The sequence below is a fragment of the Oxyura jamaicensis genome, chromosome 1, assembly GCF_011077185.1.
Source record: "Oxyura jamaicensis isolate SHBP4307 breed ruddy duck chromosome 1, BPBGC_Ojam_1.0, whole genome shotgun sequence".
NCBI lineage: Eukaryota > Metazoa > Chordata > Aves > Anseriformes > Anatidae > Oxyura > Oxyura jamaicensis.
The window spans coordinates 104,135,443-104,151,962 of NC_048893.1; the positions used below are offsets into that span (position 1 = coordinate 104,135,443).

The 16,520-nt window shown below is 33.5% G+C and overlaps 1 protein-coding gene across 3 annotated transcripts in view; it reads left to right on the forward strand.

Moving 5' to 3' along the window:
* NCAM2 (neural cell adhesion molecule 2) overlaps positions 1-16,520 on the forward strand; it is a 285,808-nt gene that overhangs the window by 159,582 nt on the left and 109,706 nt on the right. For all 3 annotated transcript variants that reach the window (XM_035315435.1, XM_035315436.1, XM_035315438.1), the window contains exons 6-8: positions 1,786-1,903; positions 6,903-7,063; positions 14,778-14,923. In XM_035315435.1, the coding sequence (XP_035171326.1) occupies positions 1,786-1,903; positions 6,903-7,063; positions 14,778-14,923 (425 nt within the window). The remainder of the gene's footprint in view (positions 1-1,785; positions 1,904-6,902; positions 7,064-14,777; positions 14,924-16,520) is intronic.

Genomic DNA, 16,520 nt, shown 5'->3' on the forward strand with positions numbered 1-16,520 from the left:
TTAAGGGTCCCTTCCAACTCAGGATATTCTATGATTCTATGATTCTAAGTGAGACGCTTGCCAATATCTTGCTTATTATATCCAGAGCCATTTGTCTTTCCCTCTTTTAGGTTCATTTTTTTAGTTCAATCCTATGTACATAAAAATGCAGAAACAGATAAACAGATCTCACTTCCCAGAAGGAGCTATAAGAAAAATAGTGTTTCATTTAATTGCCATCATAGTGTCTCTGAGAAGACTGAAACACTTAAATAATGGGCTGAATTGAGTCATGGTCCTGTAGTTCTTAGCTGTGAGTAGTGAAGAACCTGCTACTGGTGGCAAAGAATTGATTCATGTCACTAACTCTATTTTCAGGTCTAGATATTAGAATGTACTGCAAAGCAACTAAAACGTATTTAATGTTGTCTAAGTGATACTTAAAAATGTACGATGACTAAGTCACTGTAGCACAACAGAAGGGTTTTTATGTGCTGGTGGTCAATGCAATTTAAGATAGGAAATAATTGATCAGTGAAACACTTAAATTTCAGCACACCATAAAAAAGAGTCAAAAGTATATAACATTTACTTATTAATTGTTGATGAATCTGGTACACTGTTTTTAATAATTTTGTATATTAGATGTTCAGAAGCTGGAAGGGCTTCTGAAAACATTAAAGCTAAATATTTTGTACTGTTTAACACAACAAAAGTTAATTCTCAGCAGTTTGTGAGGAAGAACATGTGAAAGTGAAATGTTAAGCCATAAGCAGTTCATTGGGGTTGCCTTCTGTTCTTTACTGAAAGTTAAATCTAAAAAGGATAGCTCTGAGCCACTCTGATGATAAGGTGTTCTTGCTAGCTATATTTATATATTTATATTATATTTTATATATTATATAGTTCTTGAGAGCTATATTTTGTGATTTTTTTTCTCTCACTTCCCCTGACCTCCTTTCTTTTCCATATATTTTCCTTCAATCTTCTGGGCTTTTCTTTGCTTGACAGTTAATGGAAACAGATTTAGGACAACTGTCTTAAAACTACCATATAAACAGATGTTAAATATCCATCTGTGAGTCGATCTGCTTTAAATATTATTGCTATTTTTCTCTTGGGCAGAGGTTCTCTACAAACAGTTTTAATTTTATTAATGACTATCCTATCAAGAACAGACAAAATATGTGGTTCTCAGAACACAGTTACCAAAACAGGTTGTGATTTCTGAAAACAGATAGGATCTATTGGGTTTTATCATGTCACTTTTTTAAGCTGGTGATATTCCTGCCCAAGAACTTTGCAGGAGTTCAATTAAAAAATAATAATAAAAAATATGTTTAATTGATACTGCTATATATTGACACCAGTTTTAAAAGCACTGTCTGACATCAGTACATCAGCTGTATGTCCACTATAGAGTTGAATGAAAGAAAGAGACTAGGGAGATTTTCATTTGAGATACTTAAATTAGCACCAGTCATAACTCTACTGTATCTTATGCGTACTAAGTATGACTTCAGTCACTTTAAAATGGTCTGTAAGAAAATTGAACAACCACTGTACAAGACTTTTGAGTTTATTATTGTAAGAAAAAGTTATAAATGCCCTGATAAAATAAAAAAATCTATCTTTTTCTGTTAAAGAAAAGCAGAGAAATACTGAGAACTGATTCATATTGTATCTTGATCCATAAGTGTAGCTATAAATTCCAAAATTAGCAAAGGAGCCTATGCTTTAAATTTCTCCAGAATCATACAGAATCTTCTGTTTTCCATTACTAGGACATAATGTTTTATTTTTCAGTTCCCCCTGCAATTACTCTGCCACAGAAATCCTTTAATGCCACTGCGGATCGAGGAGAGTCAATAACTTTGTTCTGCAGAGCCACTGGATCGCCTCCACCAGAAATAAGTTGGTATAGGTAAGTTCAGTAGAGATCTGTACATGAGAGCACATTGGTTTATGGTGTTATGATTCTCTGTCACACTCCATTAAGTAAGCCGGGCAACCTCAATTACTTTACTGAATTTTAAAAGCATTTACTGTCCATTTCCACTCTTAACTTCCAAAGCTAGATTCAACATTAATAAGCAAATGAACTCATAGAAGTTCTATTGCATTTTTAAAAATCTATTATGTTTTGAAATATGGAACTGCTTTTAAAAGTAAGTTTAAATTTCACGTGTTTTTGATGATGTCAATGAAATGAACATTGGGAACATTTACCATATAACAGTTGTAAAAACATAAATATCCATGCAATTTTAATTCTTCTAATTTTAACAAAAATATTTATATAAATAAATATATTTATATAAAGTATCTCAAACTCTTCACATCAGTGCACATTTCTATTTTAAACCCAAATAATTTGCATTCACATATATTATTTCAGGTGAAATTAAAATGTCACTGCATTCATTTTCAAGGTGGACATCACTTATTAATTTCCTTTGTAATCTTTGTTATGTTATTAATTTTAAATATTATCTTCCTTTGACTGACACCTTTAACCTAACTTGTCATAAGACAAATGCAGAACTAAATTATTCTCATTTTACAATTTACAATGCTTTATATTTTTTTTACTTTTTTTTTTTACTTTTTTTTTTTTTACAACTTCAGTGAGAGATGTAAATAAATGGAGCACAGTTAATTCCTTAATGTGGCCTTGTAAGACAAGCCAACATTGACGTTTCATATCGTAATAAAAGGAAATACAAATTTCCACAGTTCATGGATATCTCTGTTTTCAGATGTTTTTTTTCAATACTTCATAAATATTACACTATGTATATAGGCTAAGTGTCTTGGAGAGACACTTGTCTCTGCTGATCAGAGACTACCTTTTTAATTTTCCTTTGGCTTGCCTGTCACTGAGGTAACCAACTGTTTTACACCATTCATTAATTATCTTTCATACAGATTTTACAAAAACTTAACTGACTAGTGTACTGTATACTGGATCTTAAATGAGGAACGTTTTTTCTGTATTTCAGAAGCCAACACAAGCAGCAATGGCTTATGTGCTTCCCTTCCCTATTATTATTATTGTTATTATCATTATTATTACTACTCTTATTTATATTTTCTCTGATTAGGCTATAAATTCTTGGCAGGTAGAAAATACTCTTGCTTTTTTATTTGCTGACTGTGAAAAGTCATAAAATGATAGGAAGAAAAGGTCCCTGATGTTTGTAACAGGAAATTGTTATAGATATGCAAAGAGGGGTAAAAAGATGCAAAGAGCTCAGATGTCTTATTCTGGAGGAAGCAAACTTCAGCCAGTATTGCAGTAGTAAATTTGTATGTAAAATTTCTGAAATCTCTGTCCTGAACTCTTCAGGTCCTTTTTCACTGATATTTTGTTAGCTGGTTAATAGCATTCAGAATCTGTTGGAATATTCTCCTTGCCCTTGGACCTACCTCACAGATCTTTCAAGATAAAGACCTTAGTTTTCTAGATTATTTCAGATTCTTTTTCTTCAGAAATTAGACTGAGTAAAGGGAAACTAGATCAATATAATATTTTTTCTTTTTTTTTAATAAAAAACTAGGAAACATTGCTATTTTAACTGTTTAAACTGATTTATCAAATAATAACTAGTATGCATTTCATCCATTGAGAACCCACTGGAATTCGTTTCTCAGAATTAATGGCCAAGGTATCGTATTCCTAATTTCATGCTGTTTAGTTTACTTTTTGGTGTTGGATATAGTTGATATTAACATCAGCTTTATGAAAATGTGTTGTTGGTTTTTCTAATAAGCAAAGTGAATTAAATATTGATTTTGATTAAATGTTGGGAAGACTTACAACTTTTGGTTGCAGCAAGTTATAGGAATAATATTCTGCTTTATTCCCAACTGTACTGATTTTTATTTTTTATTTTTTGCAAGTTCAGACACTTTATTTAACATGTCTCAGGTTCTCCATTTGTAAAATGGGCATTTGATTGCATGATGGAAATCTGTTGTATGAATACATAGCTACACTAAGGAAAAAAGTACAGAGAGATGCAAACATTATGTTACGTTGCATTGCGTTTCGTTATGTTAACAGAGAACAAGATGAAATAAAAAGTGGATGTTCCCGTTGTTAGGTAGGCCTAACCCCAAGATGGACTCAATACAGTGAATAACAAATATATATATATATTTCCCTTTTAAAACCTTCAGAGAGTATACTGGAGAGCTGAGGAAAAGTTCTGATTGATATACAGGGTGGGATAAGTTCTACTCCATTCTATTGGTAGATTTTCATTATACTACATAGAAAATACCTCCATACCTGTTCAGATGGTTCATCAAGATTAAGGACCAACAGCATTACATAAGAACATTCAACATTATGCACAATTGAATGTTTTTCTTTTTTCATTGCTTTTTAAAATACGCCCTGACATCTAGAAATTTCTCATTGGCTCTAGTGAAGTTTCCTTAACAAGGCATTCATAATTTGGATGTCATTGTGTAGTCCTACCTTCCTTACAATACACTGGTATTTTAGTCAATTAAAAAATAAAATCTTATTATTCTCTTTCCTCTTGCTTTTTGTGTGGTTTCCAATGAACTGATTTAACAGAAAGTCAAATTCAGCTCAAACATGAAAAGTGGCTTGAAAATCACATGCCAGTACAATTGACATGGCTTATATATCCCTCTGCATTGACTGTAAGCAGGATGCTGGTCAAAACTGTAGTTTCAATTTTTAAAATCTCTTAAAACAGTATCTAATGTGGTAGAGCTTAACCATTTATGTTGTCCCTTTTTGTTTCCAGGTATTTACAAAGTTTAAGATTCCATAAGTTTAAAATAGAGGTATCTGAGCTAATGTGTCAGTGTTCCTCAAAAATGCCTTAGTTCACATACTAGGTAGTGAATTTGAGATAGGTATCAGTAGAGAGCAGTAGAGAAGAAAGGTCATCAAAATTTAATTTTCATTCAATTTAATAAGGAAATGTACTTTGTAAATATTTCATGAACTAAGAGAATCTCAATCTTTCACTGCTTAACTGATATTACATTACTGTGTAGCATAACCTTCAGAGAAACAATACACTAAAGCAATTAAATTAGCCAGAACTGAAATATAAAGATACAAATTTACAAGTCCTGAACTGATGATCTTTACTCATGTTAATAGTCCTACTTAAAACACAGTAATTGTTTACATTTGTGGAGGTAATTTACAGTAGTAAAGTTTAGCTGGATCTGTTCCCCTTATCTTTATTGACAGGGCTTATCTGACAAAATAAATAATCCTCTTTCAATGTGCTATTCGTGTTTTCTTGTTTGCCCATATCAGCATCAATCTGAATCTTTCCTGTTCAGATGGTCCTGGGTAATCCTCATAATCTCATTTCTGTTCAGAGATGGTCAAAGGTACAGATGGTTTTTAAGAGAAAAGGCACTAGGAAACTATGTTTGACCTTGAATATAGACTTTTGTCTCCCACAGAAATCACTGGAATTTTTTTGAAAACACCTAGGTGGAAAATTAGACCTTTTCTGTTCTGCTAAGCATTTTCTGTGATTTACTTTGAAAAGGAGATGAATAAGAATCACCATAATGTATTGAAATGGACTGATAAGTGGAACAGAGTTACTTACAAAAACGTTACTAAAATGCAAGCTAAATAAATGTCAGGGAATCTTATTAACAGAGATTAATATTTCCAAAGGAGGGGTGGGGAGAAGGCAGTAATGTTTTCACTTCAGGGAAGGTATTATTTTAGAAAATATGAAATACCGGTATTGGCATTCTGTGAGGAGAAGGAAAGTGAACATCATCATTGCTCAAATCTTGCACCAAAACTAGCCATATACATTGGTTTCATTTCACAAACAATTTTTCAAGAACTTGGCATTGCCAGCAGGTTTATCAGTGCTTATGAACATCAGGCAGACTTTATGTAGGTGCTTTTGAGAACAGGCTGTTAATGATTCAACAGAAAAAAAGGTCAAAAGAAGACTAAAGCAAACAAGGCAGAATGAGAAGAAATAAATAAAAAATAATAATAATAATAATAAAAAGGTAAATCGCTTCCTTTTAGAAGCAGCTGTTGTGATAACTATGTGTATGCCAAGATACTCAGATGGCCTGGTCAAGTCTTGATCAGCCCTCAGAATTATTCACAGGTTTTATTATTTCTATACCATCTGGTCAGAATTCATTACAATGTCTGGAGATATATCGATATATCTGCTTACTAAATTATGGGTAGCCAACAACATCTGAGGGGAAATAACTTGGAAGAGTTCTTTATATGCCAATATGCATATATGCATATATGCCAATATGCTATGTGTAAGCAATATGAAATAATTTTTATAAATTGGTACATTGTTACAAGTATGAACTGCAATAGTATATTCCAAAATGTTTCTCACAAACAAGTATGTGTGTGTCTAACTGATTTCTTTCTATCCTTCCTTGAATGCAAGCCATATATTATGATTCTATTCACAAGCATTTTTTCTACCATTAAGTTGATCATGAAAATTTAAGTATAAAGATATAGTATATTTAATACAGAAATATTTTAGAACCTGACAATAGAATTGTGAACCTGGAATCTTGAACATCAAAATGTAGTCCAGAATGCATTGCCTATGTCTAGCATGTGCACATTCTTATAAAAACAAAACAGAACAAAAAAAAAAAAAAAAAAAAAACCAACATTGTAATCCAGCAGAACAATTTTCATAGTGCCGAAATTAGCTCCCTTTTATACATACTGCCAATTTATGCCACGTGAGTTAAAGCATTTTTGAAGATAGCATAATAGCACTTTCTTGCAACAAAGATTATTTTAACCTTACTGATGCTTCCATAGCACCATAGCACATTCCTTCAGACTTTGTAACCTACTAGTTGTTTTATACATCTTTTTGTTTGTTTGTTTGTTTGATTTTTAGGAATGGCAAACTTATTGAAGAAAATGAAAAATATATGTTGAGAGGAAGCAATACAGAACTAACGATAAGAGATATAAAAAATATTGATGCAGGTCCTTATATCTGTAATGCTAAAAACAAAGCAGGAGATGATAAAAGACAGACATTCCTTCAAGTTTTTGGTAAGTAGAATGTACCACCCTTCCTTTTTAAATGCAAACAGTAGGGAATTGACATTAGAATTCCCAGTTTACACTGCAGTAATCCTGCAAGGTGTCTACTGATGCAGCAAACAACTTTGTTGTGCAGCAAACAAAGTTTTGCAGTTGTGCAGTTGTGCAGCAAACAACTTTCTGTATTATTTTACAGTTTTTTCCTTGCTTTTGGCTACTTTAACCTTTATACCTGAATCTAATTTTGAAAAGGCTATCTCCAGTCTTTGCTATTGTACTATTTAGATAGAATACAATGAAGTGTTAAATTGTTAATTCAATCTGCTTTTGCCTTTAAAGGTTGGCTGCTAGCAAGAAAACCAAAGGTAGAAAAAGGGAAAACTATTGAAAGGGAGAAAGAAAAAAAGAAAAAAGAAAAAAAAAAAAAAAAAAAGGTTATTTGGACTTCTAAGCAGTGCTTTTTTTTTTTTTTTTAGAAAAAAAATATGCAGATGTGTTCCAGATTTCATATTTGTTTTTATATTTTTGATTTTTTTTAAGTGCATGATTCAGTCATAAAAAAACCTGATCTCAAGAAATGACAGTTTTAGAGGCAAAAAAGTAATAATATGAAAACATACTTCTCTTTCCATTCCATGCCACACAATCTGTTCATGATTCTGTCCTTTACAGAGAATGCTGATGGTTTCTTTGAACTTTTGTGTAGCTATAGTTTATGTGAGCATGCTATGATTCTTATAGCATTTATGAGAACATAGAAACTCTAACTCAGAACCATTCTGCAGGATCAAGGCCATAGCTCACTTAGGGGAAGCCTACAAATGAAGTAATATGCCCTGGTTTTGTTTTTGTTTTTTACATATAGTGTCACTGTATTGTTAGAGTGTTTCTATATTGTATAAATAATTAACTGGAGCTTTTAGAAGATAGAAGGACCACTTATATTTGAACAGCTAAAGCACGTACTTAGGAACATGGAAAATTAAATTTTACATCCCAGCTAAAACAAATAGTAATTTATACAGAGTGAAACAGTTCCAACTGGAGACGATAATCTGATGTCTTTCACGAGAAGCTGATGGATTGGGTAGTGTTGTTGTTTTGATGTGGAGCCTGAGGTTGAAGCCATGGCGTAAAGTGAACATATTAGCTGTGCCTGCGTGCTTTACAGTGTCCTATTTGGGAAACTCTTTATAGCTCTTCTAGAATGTACTGTCTCCAGTCCTCCATAAAATCTAGATGGGCTGCCTAACCACTGGAGTACTTGATGTTTTGTGGTGATTAAGGGTTCTTTTAAGTTGCTTTTCAAAGAAATGAAAATAAACAGATTTCAAATTTCATTCTAGCCTAAAGATATATAGCAAAGTGAAGATATTTGTGGAAAAGCATTGTATTTGATTGTACTTCAAAATAAATAAATAAAAATAGACTTGCTAGTTTTGATATGAGTTTTGGGAAGTTTCAGACAAGAATAATTTTGCATGTAATTGAAATAATTTTAAGTATGGTTGAAATTTATTTAGTTTTGCCTATGCCAAGGTTATTTTTTTAATGCAAGGAACAGTGAAAGGGAGTAATACCAGGCTAAGAGCTTTTCCTTTATGCATTCTTCAGTCTTACAACAGCCACTGGTTTGGGGACTCCCCAGAAGGTTAAAGTTAATTAATAAATACCATGAGTTTGTTTAATCCTTTTTGAATCTATATATCCTTTTTGCTTCTACAACATCCTAAACTCCTAAATTGTTTAAATAATTTCTTCCTTGCATGAAAAAGTATTTCTGATGTTCAGGTCTGATGCAGGTTCATTTCTTTGGCTCATAATTCTCATTTTGAAGTGAAGAATAGTTCAAAATGTTATTTACATCAAGCACAGTTTTATATGTCACTAGTTCATATATTTTCTAAGCTGAAAATTTCCAGTTTAATTAATTTTTCCTGCTATGGAAACCATTATGAATCTCTGATCCATGCATTTCTGTACCTTTCTATTCATAATCCATTATCTGTGAAATGGCAAGACAGGACTGGCATGCAGTATTCACACAGGGGGAGGAAGCAGGCTGCTTAGCGGCACAGTCCAGCTTCTGCTTTGATCTCCATGCCTTGTCTTATATCCTCTTTATCTCTCTGGATCTCCCAAGTATTGAACTGACATTTCCACAGAACTGTCAGTGGTGTCTCCCAGGTCTCTTTCCTGGGTGGTTATAGCTAATTTAGAGCACATTGAGTGCATATATTTAGAATTCTTTTTCCTGTGTGCTTTACTATTGGATATATTCCAATTAGATTATAATAATCTGTGTACTGTTAGTTTGACTTTAAGGCATTGTATGAGAAAACAAGCCTCTTATGTCATTTGTAATCTCTGAAGCTCAGTGTGAATATTAATCTAATATTTCCTTTACAAAGTTCACCTCTCACTCTGAAAATGTGTAAAAAAAAAAAAAAAAAAAAAAAAAGAGTTGCTGTATTTTCTTCTACAAAGAGCTTTGTTTTTAACTTTGTCTCTTTCACACAGGTTAAACTCCCAGACATATATATAGCCAACAAGTTGTTATGTTTTCTTCCCCTTAAATGTATTCAAAAAACTGCAGAATGAAAATGGCAAGGCAGATGTCTAATTATTATAGCTAAATAGTACACAAACAGCCAGTTTGTGTTAAAATGACTTATTAAATTACATAATTCTTCTCCACTCCATTAGCTTGTTTGTCTCACCTACCTGTTATCTCTAATGATAATTTACAATTCAAGCTTCTTGAGTCAATGACTATTGTTTGTATTACAACAGGGGGGGGGTTGAAACTCATAATACCGGTAATGTAACCATAAAGCAATAATGATAACAGTAATATTACAAAATTCAGCATTTAAATTTCTTAGTACTCTGCACTTCTTGAATGGATATGCTCATCACTGTGCCATCTAACACCTGCATTTGTTTATTTCCACGAGCTGGATATTTTTGTTAAAAAAATGTGTTTTTTTCCAGTATTAGTGTTTAAAAAGCTATTTTGTCCTCATATCAAATTCTTATTTTAACAGTTTTTCTGGAGCATAAACATACATATTGAAACCTATATGCTCCCACCCTACTCTCCCCAGCTTTTCATCTTTTTTACTGTCTTTTATCTGTTCTGTGTAACACATCTTAGAGGAATAAAGGAAGCCCTGTTCACAGAAGATTTCTTACTGATCATGATTTGGTAATCTCATTCTGTTATGAGAATAGAGGACCTCCTATGGTTCTTTTTCTCTGTATTGTCATCCATTATTACCAAAGAAATCTCATCTGTATTAATGCCTAGAAATCGCCCTAAGATTTTTGGTACTAATTTATTTGGCTTTAGTCCTCTGAACAAGACTGAGAAACCTACATTTGCACAGTAGTAATCATTATGGCTGTACAAAAATACTGTGAAAGACATTTGTAGAGAGATGGTTTGCTTTTACTAGTGTAGTCAGGGTTTCTACCTTACATTAGCTGATCTATGATATCTTTCACCTGATATTTGGAATATAGTTACACTGCTCCTCACCTGCAGTGCTGCATTCAGCTCTGGGGCCCTCAACTTAAGAAGAACATGGACCTGTTGGAGTAAGCCCAGAGGAGGGCCACATATTTGATCGAAGGGCTGGAGTACCTCTCCTGTGAAGACAGGCTAAGAGAGCTGGGGATGTTCAGCCTAGAGAAGAGAAGGCCCCAGGGAGACTTTGAAGCAGACTTCCATTACCTAAAGAGGGCCAGGAAAGCTGGAGAGGGACTCTGTCAGGGACTGTAGGGATAGGAGAAGGAGTGATAGTTCTAAAGTAAAAGAAGGCAGATTAGATTATATACAAGGAAGAAATTCTTTACTCAGAAGGTGTGTGGGAATTGGAACATGTTGCCCAGAGACGCTGTGGATGCCCCATCCCTGGAAGTGTTCAAGGCCAGGCTGGATGGGGCTTTGGGCAACCTGATGTGTAGTGGAAGGTGTCCCTTCCCATAGCAGGGGGCTTGGATCTTTAAGGTTCAACCCAAACCATTCTGTGGTTCTATGATTCTATGAAATCTTTAAAAATATTTTTAGTAATTTTCCCTACTATTAATTTACATTGTTTTGCTTTTTTTGTTTTGTTATGAAATTAGCTATGTGTATATGTTGTAAACATTTTTAAATATGAAATACCACACTGTTACTGCTATGGGCACCCTGACAAAAAATTTCCAAAATAACATAATAATTAGCAATGGATTTAATACCAGTCAAGAAAATTCAATCCTTTACAACATTTGCTACATTTTCTTACTTTCTCAGACAAACCTAAAACTGTATTTCTTCATCATTATTTCTCCAGGGTGATGGCAGTAGTGTTCATTTACCTTATCATTAAAAAAAAAAAAAAATGTTCAGGCTAAATGAAGCAAAGTTAGCTTTAATTAAAGATAAATCCATGCTTTATAAGAATAGTGCTTATGTTCTGAGGATAGTTTTTGTCTTCATTTTGCTTATTCTTTGGTTGCTCACTTTCACTCCTTAATTGATTAAAGTCTTAAGTGATTAACTTAAATGGATCTGCCATTCTCTGATGCATAATCAGATGACATTTTTTCAACAAATTTTCTCTCTTCTGCATGTATGCCTTAGAAAGAGACAGTTTAACGTCTAGAATTTTCTATTTCTAGAAAAAAAAAATCTTCACTCAGAACTGGTTAAAAAATCAAGAGGAATTCTGTTATATATTAATTTGAGGTTTTCTAGGGTATAGCTGTTATACCTATATAATCAATGAGGGTAGACTGAGATTATGAAAAATATTTCATTGGCATTTCAGTAGTTTCTGATGATATTGTTCAAGTCAAAGGAAAAATACTTCAAGAAGCACTACATAGTACCCTTTATAATTATAGTATATTTTGACCACATACTATTTCTATTTTGTAGATGTCTTTTTAAATATAATCTTATATAAAAGGAAGGTTTATTCAGCTATGTTCAATATAACTTTTGTTGATTAATGAGAAAAGTGTGTAGTATTATTCCTTTTCTTATCTGTTATCAGGCAGATGAGAGGATGGAAAATGTAACTGACCTCTCCCTCTTAGATATATTCCAAATGCCAAAATTAAAAACACCGAGGTGAATTTAGGCCCTCAAAAGGCTTGCATCTTCGAACCAAGCAGGCTAGAGTGAGTCTATAAGGAGATTGTGGCATGGAGATTGCCTAAACGTTTCCATTATTTTCACATTTATAGTGCCTGAAGCACACCTAGCTAATTTTTCTTTCAGTTTAATAAGTAGTTTAATATATGCTTTGTTTTGTTTTTGTGATGGTTTTACACATCTGGGCAGCTAAGCTCCACCATAACCTTTCCCTCAAAGGAAAAGGAAAGGGAGAGAAAATATAATGAAAAGTGTTCACGGGTTGAGATAAGGACAGGGAGATCACTCAACCGTTATTGTCATGGGCAAAACAAACTCAGCATAGGGAGATTAATAAAATATATTTCCTATTACTAACAAGCTAGAGCAATGAGAAACTCAAACCATCTCTGTCCCACATTCACCCAGTTTCTCCAGGGCTGTTTCTCACTCCTCACTCTCCCAGCTGCTGTTGCGTAGCATTTTTTTTTCCCCAGTCTTAAATCTGCTCTCACAGAGGTGCAAACAATATCACTTATTGGTTTAGCTCTGGGCAGTGGCAGGTCCCTTTGGAGCCAACTGAAACTGGCCCTTATCTAACATGAGGCAGCTCCTGGACTCTTCTCACAGAGGCCACCCCCGCAGCCCCCCACTACCAAAATCCTGCTATGTACACCTAATACAGTTTTCTAAGATACAGTTTGATACATATATGGGAGCTCTTTGTTTAAACCTATTGATACACATAGGAAGGGAATACCATGTGTCTATGTATGCAGCTATCTGTGCCTTCTTATAAGAGGCACAGTATATGCATATACCAACACAGTATATACCACAGTACATGAAGTATACCAACCGCAGCTTCATGAAGTGAAAGTCATCAATAAAAGATGTAGTCTCAAACATTTACACATTTTCTGTATCTCTTCTTTCCTCCCTCCTAGCTCCCTACCTGTGTAGAACACCTCTACTTCTTAAAATAAAAATTACGTCTATAAAGGCAGTGATGCCAGTTCTCTCAGAAGACAAATCTTAAGTCCTTTATTGAGTGTGAAGTAGTAATACTGTTTTAACATGTATAAAGACTCAGGTTTATCATGCACTAAATCAAGTCAACACTTTATAGTAGTTTGTGTGCATTTGCTTTTATGATAGGAACTTAGTTTCAGGAATCAGTTTCCTAGATATTTCCTTGTTGGGCTCTCTAGCTTGTTTATAAAATTCAAATTGTATCAGCAGTCTCCAGGGTTGCAGTTTTGCTACCTGATTCAAATGTGGCTGTGCAGGAAGATAACATAGGAGTGAGATTCCTCATACGTAATATTAATCAAGAGATCCAACCAGGCAGTGGTAGGGGCATATATTAAGCCTCTTGCTAGTAAATCTATGGGCGTATTAATATTAACTAGCTGTTTAGAGCAGTTTCCAGAGATGTAATCAAAACTTTCTCAAGTTTTTTCTTTGTTCAGCTTCCCAAGTCTGATGAACCTCTTTTGTCAATGCTGTGGGTAGAACTCTGTGAATGCACTAAATTGTGTTTCTTTTTCAAGAGGCAGTTGCAAGCAGCAAATAACAAATCAAGAGTCTCTAATTACTATCATGTTCTTAAGCTTTGCAGAGGAGACTGTAAGGTACGCAACAATAGCCATGAACATTCAGTTTATGAGGTATTCCCCTTGTGTGAAGCAAATACAGAAGAAATCAAGAAGAAAAAAAAAAAAAAAAAAAAAGGAAAGAAACTTGTTTATTGAGAAAGTTGTAGGGAACTGAAGACCAAACTTCTCTGCTCCACGAAAAAACTTTCCAAACAGTAAATGTTATTTCTTTATTTGGTAGCATCTCTTTTAATATTTCAAAATGCATCTATAGTGATGAACACAAAATCACAGAATGGTTGAGGTTAGAAAGGGTCTCTGGAGGTCATCTGGTCCAACACTCCTGCTCAAACAAAGAACAGGTTACCTAGGACCATGTCCAAAGGCAGTTCCATTCCCTTGGAAGTAAAATCACTTTAATGAGCTCAAGCATGACTCTTTTTTATGTTCAAGCCTTCTTTCATTTCAGACAGGTCATTCAGTTAACAATTTTTAAAGCATATTATTATCAGGTTGGATATTAGGAAAAAGATTCTTCACTGAGAGGGTGGTGGGCAACAGGTTCCCCAGGGAAGTGGTCATGACACCAATCCTGATGGAGTTCAAGAAGCATTTAGACAATGCTCTCAGACATAGAGTTTAGTTTTTAGGTAGTCCTATGTGGAACCAGGAGTTGGACTCAACGATCCTTGTGGATCCCTTCCAACTCAGGATATTTTGATTCTATGATTATAATACAAATACTTCAGTGTTTTTGACTGAAGAAACTAGCAAAGAGGTGGAAACATCTTGGACTGAAATCCCAAGATCCTTTATTTTCATTGGTTGTTGTGCAACTTGAAGTCAGGAAAGTTGATTGCTCATATAGATAGTAGTGTTAAGCCTTTAGCTAAGCCTAAGTAAATAAACATAAATGTACTTGTTTTTTTTTGTTTGTTTGTTTGTTTTTGACATGACATTTTTTATGCAGGGTGAATAATGTAATTTGTATTTTTAACAGTACAGCCTCAAATAATACAACTTAAAAATGAAACCACATTTGAGAATGGGAAAGCCACCCTCATCTGTGAAGCAGAAGGAGAACCTATCCCAGCGATTACTTGGAAAAGGGCCACTGATGGAATAACTTTCTCTGAAGGTGACAAGGTAAACCAGCCTTTAAAATATCTAAATACATGTTGTCTGGGCAATCATATTTTCATAAGCGGAAAGTTAATTGAAAGAAACTGGAATTAACGTTAGGAAGGAACCAATATTTCCTGAGGTAATATAAGAGAAATTCAAATTATTAAATTTTAAAAAAAGAAAGAAGGAAATAAAAAAGCAATTAAAGTGCTGAAAGACAGTTTACTTCATCAAACAGTCCCTACTAAGGGTTTCAATTTCTTTTTGATTAAAGTGGCTGCCTTTAACCCTTCTTGACTGTTTTTGGAATCTGTCCAGTATTTCTCAAAATGCTATGGATCCTATAGATATCTGAAATAAATAAATAAATTTCAAAACACTTTGGAGAGCTTTCTTTCCCACTTATTTTTCTTCTTACTTTTCTCCTTTCTTATATTTTCCCTCACAAAGAGCAAAGTAGTTTATAACTACAAATTGATCCCATTTTCCCATTGTGATTTACCGTTTTCAAGTTTTATTACAAAAGTAAGTTGAGTAGAAAAAGATTACAGTATGATAATGGAGGAAGTCAGTTACTGTGGGAACAAGAGCTGTAATTAGATGGAATGGTAAGCAAAAGGGAAGGGTGTAGTGTTATTCTTACCCATGTAGATTAGTTTCTACAGAGCTTTTTAAAGCATAATTTTGTTTTAATGTTTAAACAAGTATTCTTAATTTCTTTACATAAAATATAGAATTCATCTGCACTAGTTAAAGTCTGAGCCTCTCTAGTTTGCTAATTCAGAAATTAGACTCTACATAATCTATACAGACAGTCCACTTGCAGATGTTTGCATATTAATAGCTGTTGCTTTAAAAAAAATGTCAAACCTACACAGTGATCAAGCAAATCAGGGAATTAGATACAGAGTAAGTCACTCAGTTTATAGGGTATTATTGTATATTACAGGAATATATATTTTAATTATTTGTCTTCTAAAGGACAATGTCTTGTCTGGTCTAGTCTCCTATTCAACCTTTCCTGGCACTGGGGCAGTTTTTGTGACATTTTGCCTATCGCTTTTCCTGCTCTATGATTTCCATTTCAGAGAAACATAACACTATTTATATCATATTTTTTATTAGTTTTGCACTAAAATAAAACAGTCACTCTCTGCCTTAAATATTTAAACTCAAAGGTGATCTTTCTAATACACAAAGACTACACTTGGTTCAAAGGTTACAAACATAGCTTTTTGATTACATTTGGAATGTTCCTAAAAATAATCAGTTATATCAGAAAATGAAAATGAAAACAAATTGCAGAAATAAGCCAAACACATTGATTCAGGTGAAATCTGAAATTTATCCAGTGCTCATATAGTATGGTATTACATTCTTAATTCAAACTGCATGTGGTTAAACTCTCCAGACCTGACAGTGTTACCTATGTACCTTTTTTTTTTTTTTTTTTAACCGTGGTTCAATTGTATAGTACTGAAAACCAAACTAAAACCTATATTGAGTTGCTACTAGTGTGTTGACATGCTGTATGCAGATGATAAAAAGAACAAGAATGAATACAGTTGTGTGGTTTCATTTTGTTCTTGCCAATGGAGGAACTTTTGGTATATTGCTC